The sequence below is a fragment of the Phycodurus eques genome, chromosome 20 (genome assembly GCF_024500275.1).
Source record: "Phycodurus eques isolate BA_2022a chromosome 20, UOR_Pequ_1.1, whole genome shotgun sequence".
In the NCBI taxonomy this organism is placed as follows: Eukaryota; Metazoa; Chordata; class Actinopteri; order Syngnathiformes; family Syngnathidae; genus Phycodurus; species Phycodurus eques.
In genome coordinates this window covers 16964614-16988711 of record NC_084544.1, presented here as the reverse complement: position 1 = coordinate 16988711, position 24098 = coordinate 16964614, and the positions used below count along the sequence as shown (strand labels likewise).

At 43.8% G+C, this 24098-nt stretch overlaps 1 protein-coding gene across 3 annotated transcripts; it reads left to right on the top strand.

Moving 5' to 3' along the window:
- The first annotated feature begins 120 nt into the window (after positions 1-120).
- LOC133395739 (zinc finger protein OZF-like) lies at positions 121-23057 on the top strand. Of its 3 annotated transcripts, none has more exons than XM_061664891.1 (3): positions 121-293; positions 894-1006; positions 8110-10171. In XM_061664891.1, exons 2-3 carry the CDS (start codon positions 976-978, stop codon positions 9387-9389), a joined length of 1311 nt encoding a protein of 436 aa, XP_061520875.1. In that variant the 5' UTR covers positions 121-293; positions 894-975; the 3' UTR covers positions 9390-10171. The 3 variants fall into 3 exon arrangements, with proteins under 3 accessions (XP_061520875.1, XP_061520877.1, XP_061520876.1); XM_061664893.1 differs by lacking the exon at positions 121-293 and adding an exon at positions 13763-13867 and having other exon boundaries at positions 311-1006; positions 8110-8514; XM_061664892.1 differs by lacking the exons at positions 121-293; positions 894-1006; positions 8110-10171 and adding exons at positions 15474-15751; positions 16237-16388; positions 21328-23057.
- Positions 23058-24098: the final 1041 nt, after the last annotated feature.

Below are 24098 nucleotides of genomic sequence, written 5' to 3'. Positions count from 1 at the left end.
GTTTCAATCCGTTACTACTAATTCGGGAAAAAAATAATGAGTGGAGCACATTCGATGACTCAAACAAAAGAAGAAGACAGTTGCTGGCAAAAGGGAAGCGCATGCGCGGACGCAGGAGGTTAGTTTTTGAGTAACCAGACGACTTCAACCGGACACGAAGACCGAACGAATGATGTCTTAGTGCAGTGCTGTGACGAGGATTCAGCACGTTTGGTACAATTTCAGGACTTTTGTGCAGCAAGTGGAAGCGCGTGTGGTTACGGTTGAACGAGTGTCGTCCATAGATATGAAGGGTAGGTACGCCAGCTCGCTGTAGCCGCCTGGCTCACCAACCTGCCTGCTGGCGGCCATGTTGGGAAGGTCCTCTTCCCATAGAAGGCAATACGCGACACTGAAAATCTCCCGACCAACTGGAATTGGCCGAGTTTCGTCTTCATTCCACCTACGTGTTCTTTATCTCGTTTTATCCAGCATATTTTGCAGTAAACTTAATTTGAAATGATCGCAACAAACTATCAAATCCAAGGATCCTGCGCCCGCGCATGCGCTTCCCTCGTTGCCAGCAACTTCCGCTCCAAATCGACTTTCGTGCACTTTTGCTTGAGGAACCGAATTCGCGCCACGAATGAATTCTTCGCGAATTAGTTGTGAACGGATTGAAACATCCGCACAGTGCGTCCATCACGACCTTAAAGAACTAAAACTAACTATCTAACTGCAAATCTTCGTGTCCGGATGTGCTCGTCTTGGTGGTGCACGTTGAAGTTTCTCGGCCTAGTTAGCTTAACTTAGTTCGCTAGCCGCTATCAGAGAGACGCGTTTGTCAGCAACGCATCGCAAATTAGAGATCGCCTGTAAAAGTATTGTGATTATCTCGTGAAAATGTGTTCAAGAACGCCAGCAAAGGACGAGAAGGAACTTTCTGGATCGAAAGAGGAGGACGAGCGACAACGTCCACTTGTGGACGCTGTTCGCATGCAGCCTCGTGTTGCGTTACACAGAGCAGGTTTGTACTTTTCTTTCTGTCACTTGTTTAGTTACTAGCTGCTTTTTATTGTTAAAAATACTCCTGTGTTTATATTGGACTGAAATCTCAATAACTGTCATATCAAGTTATAACTTGCACATATATACCATTTGATGTGATAAAACAGTCCCAAATAACGATTTGAACAATGCTATATTGAACTTTTACTGAAATATTAATTAATAAATATTAAGTCAGAATCAGAAGCATCTTTATTTGCCAAGTATGTCCAAAACACACACAAGGAATTTCTCTCCGGTATTTGGAGCCGCTCTCGTACGGCAACAGAACATTTTTGAGAGCAATAAAGCGTTGCTTGTTATCTGGTAATGCCGGTATAAATGTATTTATTTATTTTTTGACAATTGTGCAAAAAGATGCAGAGTCCTCGAGCACCTAGAGCCGTTTGAATGACTAATATAGCAATAGTCCGGTGGAATGACCATTGTGCAAAGGGTATGCAGTTTAAAGTGACTAGTAATGTGATAGTCTGGGACAATGTTGATTGTGCAAATGTTGCAGATACCCCTCAGTCAGTGTGCAAGTGGTGAAGATGCTACTCTGGCATGAGTGGCCAGTATTGGTCAACAACAGACATGCAAATAGTGCAGCATGGCGAGACTGCTACAGTGAGTGCACAAGTAATGTATAATTGGCCCCAGAGAAATGTGACAACAAACTCAAGACAAAACAAAATTGGCAGCATGTTGCAATGGAATTGTAGGTTAGCTGCTTAAGAAGTTGATGGCAAGAGAGAAGAAGCTGTTGGAATGTCTGCTAGTTCTAGTTTGCATTGCATCCAATCGCTGACTAATTACAAGCGACGATCCCCCCAAGCTGAGAACAATAGCACACTAGCCAACGACTTGAATACCTTCTATTGCAGATTTGAAAAGGACAGTTTCACACCACACACCCACCCGGGCCGCACCCGCGACCACAACCACACCTCTGATTTCTGCGTTAACCATCCATGAACAGGATGTGAGACGCATCTTCAAACAACAGAAGATTAACAAAGCGACAGGACCGGACCATGTGTCCCCATCCTGCCTCAAAGTCTGCGCGGACCAGCTCGCTCCAGTCTTCACTCAGATCTTTAACAGATCTTTGGAAATGTGCGAAGTTCCATCCTGTTTCAAACGCTCCACCATCATTCCAGTCCCCAAGAAACCTGCAATCTCTGGTCTGAATGACTACAGGCCTGTCGCTTTGACATCTGTGGTCATGAAGTCCTTTGAACGTCTTGTGCTGGACCACCTCAAGAGTGTCACAGGTCCCCTGCTGGACCCCCTGCAGTTTGCATACCAAGCGAACAGGTCTGCGGATGATGCAGAACTTCATCCTAGAACACCTCGACAGTGCAGGGACCTACGCGAGGATCCTGTTCGTGGACTTCAGCTCAGCATTCAACACCATCATCCCTGAACTCCTTTCAACCAAGCTTCTCCAGCTCAGCAGTCTCACCTGCCATCTGCCAGTGGATTTACAGCTTTCTGACGGGCAGGACACAGCAGGTCAGGCTGGGGCAGGCCACCTCATCCACACGCACCATCAGCACTGGGGCGGCCCAAGGTTGTGTCCTCTCTCCGCTGCTCTTCTCTCTCTACACGAACGACTGCACCTCAGCGAACCCGACTGTCAAGCTCCTGAAGTTTGCAGATGACACCACTGTCATCGGCCTCATCAAGGACGGTGACGAGTCTGCATATCGACAGGAAGCGGAGCGGCTGGAGCTGTGGTGCGGGCGACACAACCTGGAGCTGAACACGCTCAAGACGTTGGAGATGATCGTGGACTTCAGGAGGCATCCTTCGCCACAGCTGCCCCTCACGTTGTCCAGCTGCCTTGTGTCAACCGTCGAGACCTTCAAGTTCCTGGGAATTACAATCTCTCAGGACCTGAAGTGGGCGAACAACATCGACTCCGTCCTCAAAAAGGCCCAGCAGAGGATGTACTTCCTGCGGCTTCTGAGAAAGCACGGCCTGCCACCGGAGCTGCTGAGACAGTTCTACACAGCGGTCATCGAATCAGTCCTGTGTTCTTCCATCACAGTCTGGTTTGGTGCTGCTACAAAAAAGGACAAACTCCGACTGCAACGGACAATCAAAACTGCTGAAAGGATTGTCGGTATCCCCCTACCCACCATTGAGGACTTGCACGCTGCCAGAACTAAGACAAGGGCGTGCAAAATCCTCTCGGACCGTCTGCACCCCGGTCACCAGCTCTTCCAGCTCCTTCCATCAGGTAGGCGCTACCGATCAACGCAAACTAGAACTAGTAGACATTCCAATAGCTTCTTCCCTCTTGCGATCAACTTCTTAAACACCTAACCTATAATTCCATTACAACAAGCTGGCAATTTTTTGACTTGAGTTCGTTGTCACATTTCTGTGGGCCAATTATGTATTACTCGTGCACTCACTGTAGTTGTCTCGTCATGCTGCACTATTTGCATATACTGGCCACTCATGCCAGAGTAGCATCTGCTCCATTTGCACACTGATTGAGGAGTATCTGTAACATTTGCACAACCAACATTGTCCCAGATGATCGCACTACTCGTCACTTTAAACCGCATCCACTCCTTGAAGTCTCAGCGCCCTTTGCACAATGGTCATTGCACCGGACTATTGCAATATTAGTCGTTCGAACTGCTCTAAGTGCTCGAGGACTCTGCATCTTTTTGCACAATTGTTTTTTGTCAATGTCTTTATGTCCCCAAAGTGTTCTGTAAATTGACTGTCTGTTGTACTAGAGCGGCTCCAACTACCGGAGACAAATTCCTTGTGTGTTTTGGACATACTTGGCAAATAAAGATGATTCTGATTCTGATTGATCGGTAGCGCCTACCTGAGCGAAGGAGCTGGAAGAGCTGGTGACCGGGATGTGGAGGGTCAGAGAAGATTTTCCACGCTCTTGTCTTAGTTCTGGCAATGTCCAAGTCCTCAAGGGTGGGTAGGGGGGTACCGACAATCTTTTCACCAGTTTTGATTGTCCGTTGCAATCGGAGTTTGTATTTTTTTTGTAGCAGCACCAAACCAGACTGTGATGGAAGAACACAGGACTGATTCAATGACCGCTGTGTATAACTGCCTCATCATCTCCTTTGGCAGGCCGTGCTTCCTCAGAAGCCGCAGTACATCCTCTGCTGGGCCTTTTTGAGGACGGAGTTGATGTTGGTTGCCCACTTCAGGTCCTGAGAGACTGTAGTTCCCAGGAACCTGAAGGTCTCGACGGTTGACACAAGGCAACTGGACAGCATGAGGGGCAACTGTGGCGAAGGATGCCTCCTGAAGTCCACGATCATCTCTACAGTCTTGAGCGTGTTCAGCCCCCAGGTTGCGTCGGCCGCACCACAGCTCCGGCCGCTCCACTTCCTGCCCACTTGAAGCCCACGAACAGAATTCTCGCGTAGGTCTAGGTGTTCTAGGATAAAGTGCAGTCCCATGTTAACTGCTTCACCCGCAGACCTGTTTGCTCGGTAGGAAAACTGCAGGGGGTCCAGCAGGATATCTGTGACGCTCTTGGGGCTGTCCAGCACGAGATGTTCAAAGAACTTCATGACCACAGATGTCAAGGCGACAGGCCTGTAGTCATTTAGACCCGATATTGCAGGTTTCTTGGGGACTGAAATGATGGTGGAGCGTTTGAGACAGGATGGTACTTTGCAAAGTTCCAGAGATCTATTGAAGATCTGTGTGACGACTGGAGCGAGCTGGTCCGCTCAGACTTTGAGGCAGGATGGGGACACATGGTCTGGGCCTGCCGCTTTGTTAATCTTTTGTTGTTTGAAGATGCGTCTCACATCCTGTTCGTGGATGATTAATGCAGAAGTCAGAGGTGTGATTGTGGTCGGTGATGTGAGAGAGCGCGTAACCGAGGCGACCACACTGGTAGGCGCCATCGTCATATACTTGTAAATCAATTATTTTTCTGTCAAAAGTACCTTTTCAGTGTTATTTTATGTTCAGATGTTTGAGATTTTCACTAAAGAAAAAAAACTATATATTGGTTTCAAAGTCGGCGGCACGGTGGCCGACTGGTTAGAGCGTCAGCCTCACAGTTCTGAGGACCGGGGTTCAATCCCCGGCCCCGCCTGTGTGGAGTTTGCATGTTCTCCCCGTGCCTGCGTGGGTTTTCTCCGGGCACTGCGGTTTCCTCACACATCCCAAAAACATGGATTAATTGGATACTCTAAATTGCCCGTAGGTATGACTGTGAGTGTGAATGGTTGTTTGTTTCTATGTGCCCTCCAATTGGCTGGCAACCAGTTCAGGGTGTACCCCGCCTCCTGCTCGATGACAGCTGGGATAGGCTCCAGCACGCTCACGACCCTAGTGAGGAGAAGCGGCTCAGAAAATGGATGGATGGATGGATGGTGTCAAAGTCATTGTTCTGCTTGATCTGTCTGCTTTCACAAAAAGGCTGTTTTCAGTTTTTTTTCCTCCAGAAACAGATTTGGCTGAAGGTAGCCTATATTTGACTGCTGATTACTAAAGAACGGTGTAAACTAGAGAATTTTTTTTTTTTTTTATTAAATAAGAGCGTGATCTTTCTTTTGGTGGTTTTGGTGTTTACGTAGTCATAGTACACAATATTCTGTGGGTCTTGAAAAATTTGTGAAATTGCTCACAAGTGACTGGCAGTCTAGGGTTCCCTGCTCGGGAAACAGCTTGCAGTGACTGAGTGAATTACAGCCATTCAGGATTCAAACGGCAACTGTAACAATCACCGCTAGAAATAAATGAAATATTTTACAATTATTGTAGCATCTTATACGCATCTTCGAACAACCCAGACCAAGAAGAAATTGAAACTTTTATTAAGGCTCTAAACACTCCTCAATTAAATACAGAAATTAAAGACAGTCTTGAGGTTCCTTAAACCATCACAGAATTACATAACTCATCAAGAAAATATGCAATCGGGATGAGCGCCTGGCCTGGACGGAATCGCCGTTGAATTCACTAAACATATCTGGCCAATACTTGCGCCTCTATGTTTCAGAACAGTCAAGGAGATAAATGATAAAGGTCAAATAAGAAACCATATGAACACAGCTTCAATTAAATTATTACTAAAGTCAGGTAAAGAACCCACTCTCACGGCCTTTATCATTGATTAATGTAGATATCAAGATTATCTCGAAAGCCCTCGCAGCGAGACTTGAAAAGGTACTCGCGTCGATAATCCACTATCACCAGACAGGTTTCATTAAAGATAGAAGTTCCACATATAATGTCAGATGTCGGTTAAATTTAATAAGCATGTCACAGCGTAAAAATCTAAATGCAATCATCATGTCACTTGATGCAGAGAAAGCTTGCGATAAAATTTACGGTATTTCCTGTTTGCAGTACTTTCCAAATTTGGCTTTGGAAACTCATTTACACATTGGATAGCAACATTATAAAACTTGCCAAAAGTGACAGTCACCCCGAATGGGATCACATCACAAACTTGTCGTCCACAAATAGGAACCATTAAAGGGTGTTCACTTTCACCAATGCTATTTGCAATAGTCACCGAACCACTTGCTATGGCTATACGTCAGAGTGCTAATATCTGCTCACTGGTGACAGAACACAAAATCAATTTGTATGGTGATGATATTCTTCTTTATTTACCGGAACCCAAGTCATCTCTTTGGCAGTGTAAATGTGTGTATGTAAACAATGTAAACATAACGCCGGGCTGTTCAAACTGGAAGTAGCTACCATAATTAAGTTAAATGGGCTTTCCTTTTTGCAGTACTTCGCAAATTTGTCTTTGGAGACTCAATTATACATTGGATAGCAACATTATACAGCTCGCCGAAAGCGACAGTCACCACAAATAAGATTACATCACAAAGTTTTACTTTACAAAGAGGAACCAGACAAGGATGTTCACTCTCACCAATTGTATTTGCAATATTCATCGAACCTCTTGCTACCGCAATATGTCAGAATGCTAATATGAAAGGTATCTCCTCGCAGGTGACAGAACACAAAATCAATCTGTAAAGTGATGATATTCCTCTTTATTTACAGGAACTCAAGTCTTCTCTTCAGGCAGTCTTCAATCTCAAAACACTTTCACAAATATCGGATTACTCTATCAACTGGAAAAAATCAACAATACTCCCAATAACAGCAAACTCATGTAATCCTGCAGATCAAATCCCGGATTACCCCAATCCTATAGCAAACATTAAGTATTTAGATATTAATATTTCGCCAAAACTCAATCACCAACCAATAACCAATCTGTTCTCATCTGATTTAAGATGCTGGAATAACTTTCCTATATCACGACTGGGAAGAATAGCAACAATAAAAATGAAAACCTTACCTCAAATAAATTATTTATTCTCAGTGATTCCATTTAAGACCACATTTAAATGGTTTCAAACATTAGATTCTGCTATAATAAATCTTTCTTCAAAAAATAAGAATAGAATGACTTTATTCACTCTTCAGAAAAGTAAGCAGGAAGGGAGGCCTAAATGCTCCCAACTTTAAACACTATTATTTAGCCAATTACAATACCTCATCAAATGGATGCACCACAATGAGGAGTGTCATCATTGGCTAGAATTGGAACAGATAGACTGCAACAACATCAAACTCCCAAAACCCCCATTTATTTCCACAAGTCTTAAACGGCATAAATGCTTCAAGAACCCAATAATGTATTTATTTATTTACTTCTGCCTCCCCCCACAAACACATAAACACGCACAAAAAAGCCTTCTGACTTTCAGCGTAAGTTTGGTTGAATGGAGAACTAGTCTTAATTTAAGAGACGCTACATATTGTACACAGTATTTTGACATGAAAATATATTTTAAAAACACTGAAAATGTCTTGCCACGTATGAAAGGGTGTAGTACCTTTTTCGATACTTGTTTTTAACTTCATTAATTTACACTTTTTCACATTTTATTGTTGTTGTTGAACTTTTATTTCCAACATATCAAACTCATTTGTCTTTCATATTAACCTTATATATAAATATAAACCAGAATACACATCATTGAAGTCACACCATGAGAACAGATTTACCAAACTATGTGTGTTTGTATTTTTGTCTTGCAGACATCACCGAAGATCTTCGTCCTGAGCGGCAGGAGCCAGAGCCCCCTCACATTAATGAGGAAGTTGAGGACAAAGAGGTCCACCACATCAAAGAGGAAGAGGAGCCCATTTTGATCAAAAAAGAAGAGGAAGACGCATGCCCCCACGTCAAGGAGGAAGAGGAGGCGGATATCACCAAGTTTCCATCGACCGGTGTCCCCTTGAAGAGTGAAGCTGAAGGTCAAAGTGACGAGAGCAGAGAGGCGGAGCCTCAAAGCAGCAGCTCAAGTCAACACATGACAACAGAAGGGGATGGAGACCACTGTGGAGAATCACAAGCAGACGGCCTCATAGCTCCTCTATCCGACAGTGACGACATGACATCAGACTCTCCTTACACTAATGATGTTGATGGACAGATTGAAGGTGATATGACATGTGACAATGACAGCAAACGATTGAAATGTTCTCAGTGTGGCAAAACCTTTGCTCGTAAGGGTCATTTGAAACAACACATAAGAACGCACACTGGAGAGAAACCTTTTTCCTGCTCAGATTGTGGTCAACGTTTCTCTGAAAAGGGAAGCTTAAAAAAACACACTAGATTACACACTGGTGAGAAACCTTTTTTCTGCTTAGTTTGTGGTCAGAAATTCTCTGTGAAGGGAAACTTAAAAATACACACAAGAACGCATACTGGTGAGAAACCTTTTTCCTGCTCAGATTGTGGCCAAAGATTCTCTGAAAAGGGAAACTTAAAAAAACACACAAGAACACACACTGGTGAGAAACCTTATTCCTGCACAATTTGTGGTCAAAGATTCACGCAGAAGGGACACTTAAAATTACACACAAGAACCCACGCTGGCGAGAAACCTTTTTCCTGCTCAATTTGTGGTCAAAGATTCTCTGTGAAGGAAAACTTGAAAATACACACAAGAACGCACACTGGCGAGAAACCTTTTTCCTGCTCAATTTGTGGTCAAAGATTCTCTGTGAAGGAACACTTGAAAATACATACAAGAACGCACACTGGTGAGAAACCTTTTTCCTGCTTAGATTGTGGCCAAAGATTCTCTGTGAAGGGAACCTTAAAAAAACACACAAGAGCACACACTGGTGAGAAACCTTTTGTCTGCTTAGACTGTGGCCAAAGATTCTCTGTGAAGGAAAACTTAAAAAGACACACAAGAGCACACACTGGTGAGAAGCCTTTTTCCTGCTCGGTTTGTGGCCAAAGATTCTCTTATAAGTATCAGGTTAAGACACACAAGTGTACTGGTGAGAATAGTAGTCATTAAGAAGCTTTGAATGCAAATGTAAATGTTTAAAAAAAGTAATTACTATGTTACTGACTTACAAAAATCTATATTCTTGTATTCTGTGTACCAGCTTTTATTGTACCTATCTCTTGTCCATATATTTCCAAAAAGCCTCGCGAGTGTTAAGAATTAACATTGGTGCCAAAATACTTTAAAGGGACTACTTAAAGGTGAGAACATGGGCACTTATTCCATAGTGCTGGACTCAAAAATGTCTCGAGAATAAAAGCCCTCCAAAATACACTCAGTTGTCATTTTAGAATCATTTACTGAATGATAAAATTTTCAGCCAGATTTTGGCCCGCCCACATTTCGGACATGTCAGCCTGTTACAGCCTGACACATAACGAGCAGGAGCTGATTACACTTCCTCATTCAACGTACGTCAGCTCAATTTTGAATTGATTGCACCACAAATGTATATGTGTGTATGTATGTAGAGATCACCAAGGCGTTTCTGTAGGTGGCATTGTGTGACAGACCGGCTGGCTGACCCATGACGAGGGTTTTCCGGCCGAATGCGTTATGTCGCTGAATGTCCCGAAACTGCAGCTGATCTGATTTGATCTTATCTGATCCATATAATCTAAAATATTGGGCCTGATTGTTGAAATATTTTCAGAGGGTGCCATGAATAGAGATGTCCGCGTAAATTTTGGTGATGATTGTTGACAGACGTTTTTATTGGGTTCGTGCATGAGGCTTGCAAGGATGTGGCACTCTCCCGCTGTGGTTGTAAAATTTTAATGATGACACCCTAATAAATTTGCGATTTTTCAGCACATTTAAATTAGTGATTGACCATAATTTTGGGGTACTAACTGTTGTCCATGTGATGCATTTGATACAGTATATGACAGCAATATAAGATATAATACCAACTTGAACGAAGCGGTGTTTGGAAACTCAAGCAAGCTTGTTTTTTGGTTCGTTTTTTTCCTGAAAAGTTGTCATTTTGAAGGTGAGGGGATTCCATCTGACAGCTATGATGTATAAAATACAACCCCCAATTCCAATGAAGTTGGGATGTTGTGTTAAACATAAATAACAGAATACTTCTTCTTTTCCTTTGGGCTTATCCCTTTCGGGGTCGCCACAGCTCGTCATACTTTTCCATTTAAGCCCATCTCCTGCATCCTCCTCTCGAACGCCAACTGCCCTCATGTCTTCCCTCACGACAGCCATCAACCTTCTCTTTGGTCTTCCTCTAGCTCTCTTGCCTGGCAGCTCCATCTTCATCATCCTACTACCAATATACTCACTATTTCTCCTCTGGACGTGTCCAAACCATCGAAGTCTGCTCTCTCTAACTTTGTCTCCAAAACATTGAACCTTGGCTGACCTTCTGATTTATCCAACCTGGTCACTCCGAGAGCGAACCTCAACATCTTAATTTCCGCCACCTCCAGTTCTGCTTCCTGTTGTCTCTTCAGTGCCACTGTCTCTAATCCGTGCATCATGGCTGGCCTCACCACTGTTTTATAAACTTTGCCCTTCATCCTAGCAGACAATCTTCTGTCACATAACACACCTGACACCTTCTTCCACCCGTTCCAACCTACTTGGACCCGTTTCTTCAATTCCTGACCACTCTCACCATTGCTCTGTTCGGTTGACCACAAGTATTTAAAGTCCTCCACTCTTGCTATCTCTTCTCCCTCTTGCCTCACTCTACCCCCACCACCCCTCTCATTCATGCACATATATTCTGTTTTACTTCGGCTAATCTTCATTCCTCTGCATTCCAGTGCATGCCTCCATCTTTCTAACTGTTCCTCCAGCTGCTCCCTGGTTTCACTGCAGATCGCAATGTCATCTGCAAACATCATGGTCCACGAGGATTCCGGTCGAACCTCTTCTGTCAGCCTATCCATCAGCACTGCAAACAGGAAGGGGCTCAGGGCTGATCCCTGATGCAGTCCCACGTCCACCTTAAATGCATCTGTCACACCTACAGCACACCTCACCACTGTTCTGCTGCCCTCGTATATGTCCTGTATTATTCTAACATACTTCTCTGCCACTCCAGACCTCCGCATGCAGTACCACAGTTCCTCTCTGGGTACTCTGTCATAGGTTTTCTCTAGATCTACAAAGACACAATAAAGCTCCTTCTGACCTTCTCTCTACTTTTCCATCAACATCCTCAAGGCAAATAATGCATCTGTGGTACTCTTTCTAGGCATGAAACCATACTGTTGCTCGCAAATACTCACTTCTGTCCTGAGTCTAGCCTCCACGACTCTTTCCTATAACTTCATTGTGTGGCTCATCAACTTTATTCCTCTATAGTTCCCACAGCTTTGCACATCACCCTTGTTCTTAAAAATGGGCACCAGCACACCTTTCCTTCATTCCTCAGGCATCTTCTCACACACTAGAATTCTATTGAACAAGCTGGTCAAAAACTCCACAGCCACCTCTCCTAGATGGTTCCATACCTCCCCAGGAATGTCATCCGGAGCAACTACCTTTCGATTTTTTTAGCCTCTTTAATGCCTTTCTAACTTCCCCCTTACTAATCATTGCCACTTCCTGGTCCACCACACTTTCCTCTTCTACTCTCCCTTCTCTCATTTTCGTCACTCATCAACTCCTTGAAGTATTCTTTCCAACTAGCTAGCACACTGCTGGCACCAGTCAACATATTTCCATCTCTATTCTTCATCACCCTAACCTGCTGCACATCCTTCCCATCTCTATCCCTCTGTCTGTCCAGCCTGTATAGATCCTTTTCTCCTTCTTTAGTGTCCAACCTGGCATACATGTCATTATATGCCTATTGTTTGGCCTTTGCCACCTCTACCTTTGCCCTATGTCACATCTCAATGTATTCCTTTCGCCTCTCCTCGGTCTTCTCAGTGTCCCACTTCTTCTTAGCTAACCTTTTTCCTTGTATGATTTCCTGTACTGTGAGGTTCCACCACCAAGTCCCCTTCTCTCCTTTCCTGCCAGAAGATACACCAAGTACTCTCCTGCCTGCCTCTTTGATCACCTTGGCTCCAGTGGTCCAGTCTCCTGGAAGCTCCTCCTGTCCACCGAGAGCCTGTCTCACCTCTTCCCGAAAAGCTGCACAACACTCGTCTCAGCTTCCACCACATGGTTCTCTTCTCTGCCTTTGTCTTCCTAATCTTCCTCCCCACCACCAGAGTCATCTTACACACCACCATCCTATGCTGTCTAACCACAATCTCCCCTACCACTACCTTACAGTCGGTAACGTCCTTCAGATTACATCGTCTGCACAAGATGTAATCCACCTGCGTGCTTCTACCTCCGCTCTTGTAAGTCACCCTATGTTCGTGCCTCTTCTGGAAAAAAGTGTTCACTACAGCAATTTGCATCCTTTTTGCGCAGTCTACCACCATCTGTCCGTCCAAGTTTCTTTCCTGGATGCCGTACTTACCCATCACTTCGTCATTACCTCCATTTCCTTCACCAACATGTCCATTACAATCTGCACCAGTCACGACTCTCTCTCTGTCTGCTATATAAGTGCAGTCCAGTTACCATTTATTTTTCCTAAGATATCAAATAAACTACATTTTTTAATGCATCTCAAGATTCAAATTAACCTTGCTGGTTGCATTCCTTAACCGAAGAGCACTGACGTCCGTATTATTGGGAAGCGTGCGTATTATTGGGAAGCGCGTGTATTATTGGGGGCGTGCCTTTAGCCTCTTCCCCCTTTAACGGCCGCATGCTGTCATCAGTCACATCCGCCTTCCTCTATATAAGCAGCGCATAGGCAGGAAATGCTCCCAGTCTGTCGGAGCAATCATCACACAACAATCATTTATAGATGGTGCACACATAAGGCGCGCCGCATTATAAGGCCGTTTTGGATAAAATTTAAGACTTTTAAGTGCGCCTTATGGTCGTGAAAATACGGAACCTAATGTGGGAAGAATGGAACGGGAGATTGGCAGACGGATCAGTGCAGCGTCTGCAGTGATGCGGACTTTGTATCGATCCATTGTGGTAAAGAAGGAGCTAAACCGAAAGGTGAAGCGCTCGATTTACCGCTCGATCTTCGTTCCTACCCTCACCTATGGTCACGAGCTGTGGGTCGTGACCGAAAGAACGAGATCCCGGATACAAGCGGCCGAAATGAGTTTCCTCCGCAGGGTGTCCGGGCTCTCCCTTAGAGAGAGGGTGAGAAGCTCGGTCATACGGGAGGAGCTCAGAGTAGAGCCGCTGCTCCTCCGCATTGAGAGAAGCCAGACGAGGTGGCTGGGGCATCTGATTCGGATGCCCCAGCCACCTCGTCCAGCCAACCCTATATCGTAATCGACTGATTACTTTTTAAAAGTAAGTATTTGTGTTCCTTTTTTCTCCGATTTCCGGTTTAGATTCCCGGCAACAACACAGCTTCCAGTCTATTTCCGGCAACAGCACAATGTCACGTCCGCTGTCCACTTCCGGCACCACTTGATGACATCACGTCCGATCTACTTCCGCCGACCGATGAGGTGTACTTCCGGCCATCCATCATTTTGACAGAAGCTGAATAGTATAGTTTTTTCAGGTGGGGTCGGGATTTGAACCCCGGTCTCCAGACCTGTGACGCAGATGTGCTAACCACTGCCGCCCATTATGGAAGAGAGGCAATAATATCCAGTTTATCCAAGATAAGATACAGAAAGCAATTGGGATGGTTGAGGAATGGTCATATAGATGGGGATGTAAGCTTTCTGTTGAAAAGACAAAGGTAGTGTTGTTTACGAGATGCGCCGATAAAGATGTATGGAAAACGATTAGAAGAAGTTCATTTTTTTTTAGGTGTTGTATTTGATTAAAAGATGACATGGAGTGAGCATATAAGTTTGGTTGAGATAAAATGCAAAATAGTTTTAAATATAATGAGAGGTCTTACAGGGTCAGATTGGGGTGCAAGCAAAAACATTAATGTTAGTTTAATGCGATCGGTATTGGACTACGGAAGTCTGGTCTATAGAGGGTAAGCAAAACATTGAAAGAACTAGAAGTCATGCAGAACTATGCATTAAGATTATGTTGTGGTGCTCTAAAGACATCTCCAGCTAATGCAGTACAGGTTGAGGTGAGACATATGCCTCTGCAATTAAGATTTAAACATTATGTTGAACTACTGGGCAAAATTGCAGAGTCACAGACATAAACAGCATCCAACTGTAAAGGGTCTTCACCATTTTGGGAGAGTGGCAAAGCCAAGATAGAGCGTTATGGGTGGACAGCAAATCAAACGGGACTAATAACAAAAACATACAGTCCAGCAATTTTTCATACAGCAACACCCTTCGGGTGGAAGCAGAGCTTCATATACAAGAAAGAGAACACAGTGATAAAGGGAAAGCAAACTGGGAGGAAGGAGTCGAACAGAGACTCAGAACAACACATACATTGGTTTTACTGATGCTTCAAAAGATAATAGGAATGGGAGAACAGCATTTGCATGTGTTCTTCCAGACTGAAATATAAACATTCAGGAACGGACATCAGATCACTTAGAGGTATATACGGTGGAATTGCTTGCAGTCATGATGGCACTACAAAACAGGTTCAAGCGGGTTGGAGCCTGTTCCGATTCATTATCCGATTCCGATTCATTCGTTATTTGAAAGTTATGAGATATTGTGTAGATTAAGTAAATTAGAGACGGGCGTCATGTTGATGTGGGGGGTTCCAGCACATAAAGGAATAAAGGGGAATGAAAAAGCTGATTATTTTGCAAAACAAGCACGGAAACGAGAAGAATGCTTGGGAATACCTTTTGGGACGGGCAAGGTTAAGGCGTATGTGAAAAACATAACATAATCAAACCCATCAAAACAGAACGGCATTTCTATCAAATTCAGTAGATGGCGGCATGGGGCACGAAAGGAGCGGGGAGAAACAGAAGGGAACAGACAATCGTAAGATTAAGATGAGGACATACTTTTGCTTCCTGGTACTATACATATGTATAGACGGACTCAGACACCCACACACACACTCCAGCACAGTAGATGGCGGTAATGCATCTTGAACGCCAACAAAGAAGAAGAAGATGATGATGATGATTCTGGGTAATACATGTCCTTTCCCTTCTCGCCATGTGGGAGGAGGTGCGATCGTGCTTCAGCAAATCTTGCTGAATTTGGGCCGAATGTTGTCAATCCTCGACGCGGGACGCCTCCGATCACGACTTTAGTGGACTAAAACATCATTCGTGCAATCTTCGTGTCCTGCGGTTGGAGTCGTCTCGTGCACGTTGAAGCTTCTCGGCATAGCCTAGCTTAGTTTAGCTTAGTTTAGCTTAGCTTGCTAACAAAGAAACACGTTTCTAATCAACACTTCGCTAAGCAGAGAGCAAGCGTGAGGTAAAGAAAGTCTTCTTGTTTCCGCCACCGACTCGTAAGGAGTGGGGACCACAATATCTAATACTGACACTTAAATGAGGTTCAAAACATACACACCAACTAAATTCTGTCAGCTTAATGTGGTTACACAAAAAGAAAAATCAAAACCACAACAATTGCATTCTATTAGCTTTGTTTGTCTGAGATACTGAAATAATATCCTGTAGCTATGATTTTCTGAATCATCATTTTTATTATCTTTATCTGAATCCTTTTGAAGAATGTCTATAATGTTTCAACCCCCCCCCCCCCCCCAAATTAGCTGTCTTTTTTCTGTCTGTTTTTAGAATGCATAATTACACGTTCTACTGTTTTCGTGTTGTTGACTTTAGTGCTTTGCCATTTCAACTACCGTACTGTTTAACCCACAATGTCCAAATCTTAATCTTGATAGAATTGTTTCACATGGCCGATTTGCACTTGCTTTTCTCATTCCTCCAACGTAGAGCGGAAAGTGATCGCCGTGTGAAAATGTGTGCAAGAAGGACAGCAGAGCACAAGGAAGAACTTTGTGGACCAAAAGAGGAGAAGGAGCCACAACGTCAACTACTGGACGCTGGGTTCAATCTGCAATCTCAAATTGTGCTACGCAGAGCAGGTCGGTTCGCTTTTGCATGCATTCTAATTTTCATGATTTTCTTGTTTATTTACGGGCCCCATTTGATGATGCATTTAACACAACATTATTAACATCCAATAATGTATACAATGTGGGTCTGTGGCAGGGGCAGAAGTACGTGGTGGACAGGGGGCTGGCCACCCGGGCGGCCAACCCCCGAATCAAAAAGACAGTTAACGATTCTGTTAGCCTCCCCTAAGAGGAGTAAAGACGTCATCACGCACGTTACGCAGTTTGCACAACGTGCGGACCAGCTGACATCCATGGAATTCTTGGCCTGCAAGTGGTATTAATCGGCTACATCTTTCTAACCATTCTGAGTAAAGGTGCCAGGTGTCTTGAAAGGCTGTAGAGTTTGAGTTTGAAACAGCTCTTTCTGCTGCAATTAAACATTTAAAAAAGCACTCACGTGAAATAAATGAAAATTAAAAGCCTTGCAATTTAAATATTACAAAACTGTTAAAGAAATGATAGCAAATCGTATGCCCACTTTTAATAAGATGGAGTGTCAAATCCCGCTAAGAGATATTTGCGTGGCAGGAGTTTGTAAAGCAGGCCTGGTTTTGCCTGATCCAAATTCATGTTATAACTTTTTAGGGGAGGGGGCATCTTTTCACCTGAAGCACCTTTCAACCTGAAAATAATACATCGTTTTGAAATAGGATGCTGAATACATACAAAGGTATGACAGTACATTTACTTATTTGCATTACTTAAAGTCATGATTAACTAAAATTTTAATTAGCCATAAGGGAAAAAAGTTATCTTTTTTTTTTTTTAATGATGCTGCTGTTATTTATTTGGTTATAGACAGGGGTGCACAGAAAATATTAAATGCGCACCCAATTCGATCGTATTAGTGCACTTTTGCGCACCACACATCATTTTCTTTTTTGGGGCGGATTGCAGCGGTAGGAGGCGCTCGAGTAACGTCAACTTCTCGTTTACACAATCAGATCTTTTCAGTAAACGTGCGGAAGAATCAATTCATGAATTGATGCGTTCCTTCCTCATTTTACTTGAGCACAGCTGCGAGCCCGTGGCTCACGCGCAAGTTCCCCGCAAGCTGTGCCAGAGTCGCGGAAGCCGACAGCCATGTTCGAGTGCGTGCAGGAACTGCCGGCTAGGCGGCACCGCGGCGGGCTTTGGGGAGCATGCAGGCGTCTGTTTTGCTGGACAGCAGCTATGACGCTCCATCAAAACGTTTTTACATGAAACCAGATCGTGGCGTAAAAACGATTTGGGGTAACAGTCCTAGAAAAGTGCGCAAAAATCAGCTGACCACGGGTTCCCATTCTGCAAGCCAGGGGCGGTGCTACCTTGAATGGCACCTTGACCCCAAAAAAAATTATCTTCCTCCTCATCATTGCCCCTGGCACAGTATGGACCAGCACAACCACGGTCCTCCCTTTTTGCCATAAATGAGAAATAAATAAATAGGACAATTTTCTCATGGGATTATAAATTAACTATATATAATTAATGAATTATGATTGATTAAAGTCTATTTTTTCAGAATGTAAGGTATGGGATCATATACAGTGTGTCGAAATTAATGTCTATTTCTACAGATATGTACTGTATGTACAGGATATTTACTGTACCAGCTGTGAACTGGCCCAGACAAAGACTAATAATGAATGTGAAGCACATGTTGAAAGAGAAGAAACAGCTATTAGGTCATTAACAAGAAAAGTTCCCCGTAAAAAGGGTTAGTCCTTTATTTGTGCAGAAAATAAATAGAGAGAATGACTTCTGTCTACAAAGAAACATAAGTTCATTCATTGAGGTCGGTGGGTCCTTAAACAAATGAGCACCAAGCAACAACCTCTTTTTATTGTTTTGTTTTTTTCTTTTATTCCCCGTCTTAAGCAGAGTTGTTGCCTGAGTGGAAGCCAGAGAAGCGGTCCGCTTGTTTATATTCCGGCTGCTCCAATTTCCAAACACTACAACTCAGAGCTACGTTGTAAAAACCAGCGAACCCACCTTGCTGCTAACCAATGACGAGACATTTCTCTGAGGTGGGCTGGCGCTATTCCAGTGTGGTACAAACGCACGGGTTAGCTTAGCTGAACGATGATAGCAACAAATGTTCATTCAGTACTTTCACACAAACGATTTGTTAGTTTGAACGAGTCATTCTTGAACGACACAACGCTGAGACACTCCGAGAGTGGGAGACAAATTCAAATGTGCAGTAAGTTGAACACAAACAAGTTACTAATGTTTTAACTTCTAGTTTTAGCCATTATCCGAGTGGTTAGAGCATCAGACTGACTTGTTCGGCAAGTATTAGCAGTGCTGGCGTTCGTGTTAGCTTGAGGCGAAATATAGACGCCAGCGAGAATGAATGATGCGAACTCACGAGGCGAGTAGGAATGGCTTACAGTTCAAAAACAGCGACTCCAAATGCGGGCTGCAGCGTGTGCTGAGCTACGTGACGTCCGTACACCATTTTCCGTTGATATAGAAGCATATCCCGCCGCCTTTTGTTTTCCCCGATGATTCCATGTTGCGGTCTGCTCTGTGAGTATGGAAACCGGGAAGTATGACGGCGCCATCGGGTACAGCGTCGCAAAGCCAGGTCTCCGTAAAGCACATGGCGGCAGAACGTCCGAAGTCTTTACTGGTCTTTATCAGGAGATGAAGCTCGTCCATTTTGTTGGGTACGGAGCGTACATTCGCGAGGTGGATCGACGGGAACGCCAATCTGTATCCTCTCTTGCGGAGTTTCACCTGGATGCCGGCTCGCTTACCTCTGTGGCGTCGCCTCCGCCTCCATGCGCCGAAGACAGCGGACGCCGCTCTGGTGACTAACTCGGGGGGGGAAAAACTGAGCGCATTTGCGAAAGTTGGTGAAAGAAAGTCCGGTGTAGCGTCCTTGATGGTTAGCAAGCCTCCCCTAGTGTAAGTGAGTCGTGTAATGTCTCCAAAGACAAACGAAAAACACAAAAACAATACGAGAGCGTGCGTAACCGAGGGGACCACACTGGTAGGCGCCATTTTGGACCTAAGGTTCCTAAGAGCACAGTGGCCTCCATAATCCTGAAATGGAAGACGTTTGGGACGATCAGAACCCTTCCTAGAGCTGGCCGTCCGGCCAAACTGAGCAATTGGGGTAGAGAAGATCCTTGGTGAGAGAGGTAAAGAAGAACCCAAAGACCATTGTGGCTGAGCTCCAGAGATGCAGTCAAAGGATGGGATGAAGTTCTAGAAAGTCAACCATCACTGCAGGCCTCCACCAGTCGGGGCTTTATGGTAGAGTAGCCCGACGGAAGCCTCTCCTCAGTGCAAGACACATGAAAGCCCGCCATAGAGTTTGCTAAAAAACACCTGAAGGACTCCAAGATGGTGAGAAATAAGATACTCTGGTCTGATGAGACCAAGATAGAAATTGTTGGCCTTAATTGTAAGCGGCATGTGTGGAGAAAACCAGGCACTGCTCATCACCTGTCCAATACAGTCCCAACAAGTGAAGCATGGTGGTGGCAGCATCATGCTGTGGGAGTGTTTTTCAGCTGCAGGGACAGGGAGACTCGTTGTCATCAAAGAAAAGATGAATGTGGCCAAGTACAGGGATATCCTGGACGAAAACCTTCTCCAGAGTGCTCAGAACCTCAGACTGGGCCGAAGGTTCAAGACAATGACCCTAAGCACACAGCTAAAATACCGAAGGAGTGGCTTCAGAACAACTCCATGACGGTTTTTGAATGGCCCAGCCAGGGCCCTGACTTAAACCCAATTGAGCATCTCTGGAAAGACCTGAAAATGGCTGCCCACCAACGTTCACCAACCAACCTGACAGAACTGGAGAGGATCTGCAAGGAGGAATGGCAGATGATCCCCAAATCCAGGTGTGAAGAACAACTCATGGCTGTATTAGCTCAAAAGGGTCCTTCTACAAAATACTGAGCAGAGGGTCTAAATAATTATGGCTGTGTGATATTTAAGTTTTTTTTTTTTAATAAATCTGCAAACATTTCAGCAATTCTGTTTTTTTCTGTCAATATGGGGTGATGTGTGTACATTGTGGAAAAAAATGAACTTAAATTATTTTAGCAAATGGCTGCAATATAAAAGAGTGAAAACTTTAAGGGGGTCTGAATACTTTCCGTACCCACTGTATGCGAGAAACCACAATTTCATTGACGTATCATATTTTCGTTGACTTGGAAACTTAACTGTAAAATTATTTTACAGTTAAGTTTAACTTAACTTGTAAAATTATTTTGAAATGTATGTTTTTATGTTTAGAGCGTCAGCCTCACAGTTCTGAGGACCCGGGTTCAATCCCCAGCCCCGCCTGTGTGGAGTTTGCATGTTCTCCCCGTGCCTGCGTGGGTTTTCTCCGGCCACTCCGGTTTGCTCCCACATCCCAAAAACATGCATTAATTGGAGACTCTAAATTGTCCATAGGCATGACTGTGAGTGCGAATGGTTGTTTGTTTCTATGTGCCCTGCGATTGGCTGGCAACCAGTTCAGGGTGTACCCCGCCTCCTGCCCGATGATAGCTGGGATAGGCTCCAGCACGCCCGCGACCCTAGTGAGGAGAAGCGGTTCAGAAAATGGATGGATGGGATGGATGTTTTTGTTTACTTCACTGCTGCTGAAATTTTTACAAGAGGCCACTGTTACATAAAAGACCTATACGGAAAAAAATTGCAAATGCCAAACCAGGAGTATGCAGGGGTCCACTGTATTACGTTTAATGATACTTGTATTGATGAACTTTATTATTTTACACTTTTTCACATTTTATTGTTGCTGTTGACCTGCCCAATTTTATTATTTCCAATATATCAAACTCATCTGGCTTTCACATTAATCCTAAATATAAATCTAAACCATAATACATAAAGTCACAACATGAGAAAAGATTTACCAAACCACATATGTCTGTCTTTTTGTGTCTTGCAGACATCACAGAAGAGCTTCCTACTGAGTGTCAGGAGCCAGAGCCCCCTCACATTAAAGAGGAAGTGGAGGACGAAGAGGTCCACTACATCAAAGAGGAAGAGAAGCCCATTTCAATTAAAAAAGAGGAGGAAGAAGCGCACCCCCACAAACAGAAAGAGGAGGAGGATATCACCAAATTTGCATCGACTGGTGTCCCTTTGAAGAGTGAAGATGAAGGTCAAGGTGAGGAGAGCAGAGGGGCGGAGCCTCCAGGCAGCACCTCAAGTCAACACATGAAAACAGAAGGTGATGAAGACCACTGTGGAGGATCACAAGCAGATGGCCTCTTAGCTCCACGATCCGATAGTGACGATGATATGTCACACTCTCCTCACACTGATGAAAATGATGATGATAAACAGTGTGAAGGTGATATAACATGTCACACTGACAACAAACGATGGAAATGTTCTCAGTGTGGGAAAACATTTGTTTATAATAGCATTTTGAAAGAACACGTGAGAACACACACTGGTGAGAAACCTTTTTCCTGCTTAGTTTGCGGTCAAAGATTCACTAAAAAGGGAAGTTTAAAAATACACACAAGAACCCACACCGGTGAGAAACCTTATTCCTGCTCACTTTGTGGTCAAAGATTTTCTGAAAAGGGATACTTAAAAATACACACAAGAACCCACGCTGGTGAGAAACCTTTTTCCTGCTCAGTTTGTGGTCAAAGATTCTCTATGAAGGGACACTTAACAATACACACAAGAACACACACTGGTGAGAAACCTTTTTCCTGCTCAGTTTGTAGTAAAAGATTCTCTGTGAAGGAAAGCTTAAAATTACACACAAGAACACACAGTGGTGAGAAACCTTTTTCCTGCTCAGTTTGTGGTAAAAGATTCACTCAGAAGACAGATTTAAAAAAACACACAAGAACCCACACTGGAGAGAAACCTTTTTCCTGCTCAGTTTGTGGTCAACGATTCACTCAGAAGGGAAGCCTAAAAATACACACAAGAACACACACTGGTGAGAAACCTTTTTCCTGCTCAGTTTGTGGTCAGAGATTCTCTTATAAGTATCAAGCTAAGACACATGAGTGTGCTGGTGAGAAGAGCAGTGATCAAGAAGCTTTTAATGCAAATGTAAATGTTTTAAAAAAAAAAAAAAAAAAAAAAAAACTTTGTTACTGACTGACAAAAAGACACACAATTGTCAAAAAAATAAATACAAATGTACCGGCATTACCAGATAACTGGCAACCCTTTACTGCTCAGTGACTGTTTTTTTTTTTTGTCAATGTCTTTCTGTCTCCAAAGTGTTCTCTGTCAATCGACTGTCTGTTGTCGTACTAGAGCGGCTCCAACGACCGGAGACAAATTCCTTGTGTGTTTTTTGGACATACTTGGCAAATAAAGATGATTCTGATTCTGATCAAGAAACTTTCATTGAAAATGTAAATGTTTAATATCATAAGTAATGACAATCATACAGATTTACAAAAAAAAGGAAATCTATATTTGTGTCTTTTACCTACCACGTTTATCTTCATGTTGTCTTTGTCTTTTCTAAAAGCTTCCTGTGGACAGACGTTGAGAATTAGCACTGGTGCCAAAATACACAAAATCATGCATGCCTTGTTTCCCCCAAATTTTGTCATGTCCATTTCAAATAAATGATTGATTGAGTGAACGAGACGAAAGAAGCTTTTCGTGGTCAACTGTAAAGTGTACAGCATATGTGATGCATAATAAAATACACTTCTTCAAACAGCGAGTGACTCAATTTACTTGTATCTTAAATCCATTTTCCACATTGAAAAGAATTTAAATGGAACTAAGCAGGCGCAAAAAATGGCATGTAAATTCGACACGCCACAGAGAAGAGTACTTTTAACAAGCCTGCCAAATTTGAATGAATACAACAAATTGCAGCGGCACGGTGGCCGACTGGTTAGAGCGTCAGCCTCACAGTTCTGAGGACCCGGGTTCAATCCCCGGCCCCGCCTGTGTGGAGTTTGCATGTTCTCCCCGTGCCTGCGTGGGTTTTCTCCGGGCACTCCGGTTTCCTCCCACATCCCAAAAACATGCATTAATTGGAGACTCTAAATTGCCCGTAGGTGTGACTGTGAGTGCGAATGGTTGTCTGTTTGTATGTGCCCTGCGATTGGCTGGCGACCAGTTTAGGGTGTACCCCGCCTCCTGCCCGATGACAGCTGGGATAGGCTCTAGCACGCCCGCGACCCTAGAGAGGATAAGTGGCTCAGAAAATGGATGGATGGGATGGATGGACAACAAATTGCTAAGTATATAAAAATCAGGTTTCAAAACTTGAATAATAAGGGCCAGCTCTCACAGATGCTATGCGCGTGTCAAATGGATATTCATGGCAATCAGACGTGGAAGACTGTGGATTTTTTTTTAAACCTCTAGAAACAGCATTGAGACATTTAGAAGAACCATCTCCCCCTTCTCGTGATACACAGCAAAATGTATAATTCCCAGACTACATGAACACCACAATCACAACACATATCTGAAATACTCACCTCATTAACTTCTTTCACACCAATGCAATCAGATGACATTCCTGAATCACAATACATATCTGAAATACTAATACCAATTCAACCAGACTTCATTGCTGAAACACCTCAATCAGACTACATTGCTGAAAGACCACAACCAGATGACATGACTGAATCGCCACAACCAGATTACATGACTGAAACACCTCAACCAGGCTACATTGCTGAATCGCCACAACCAGACAACATTGCTGAA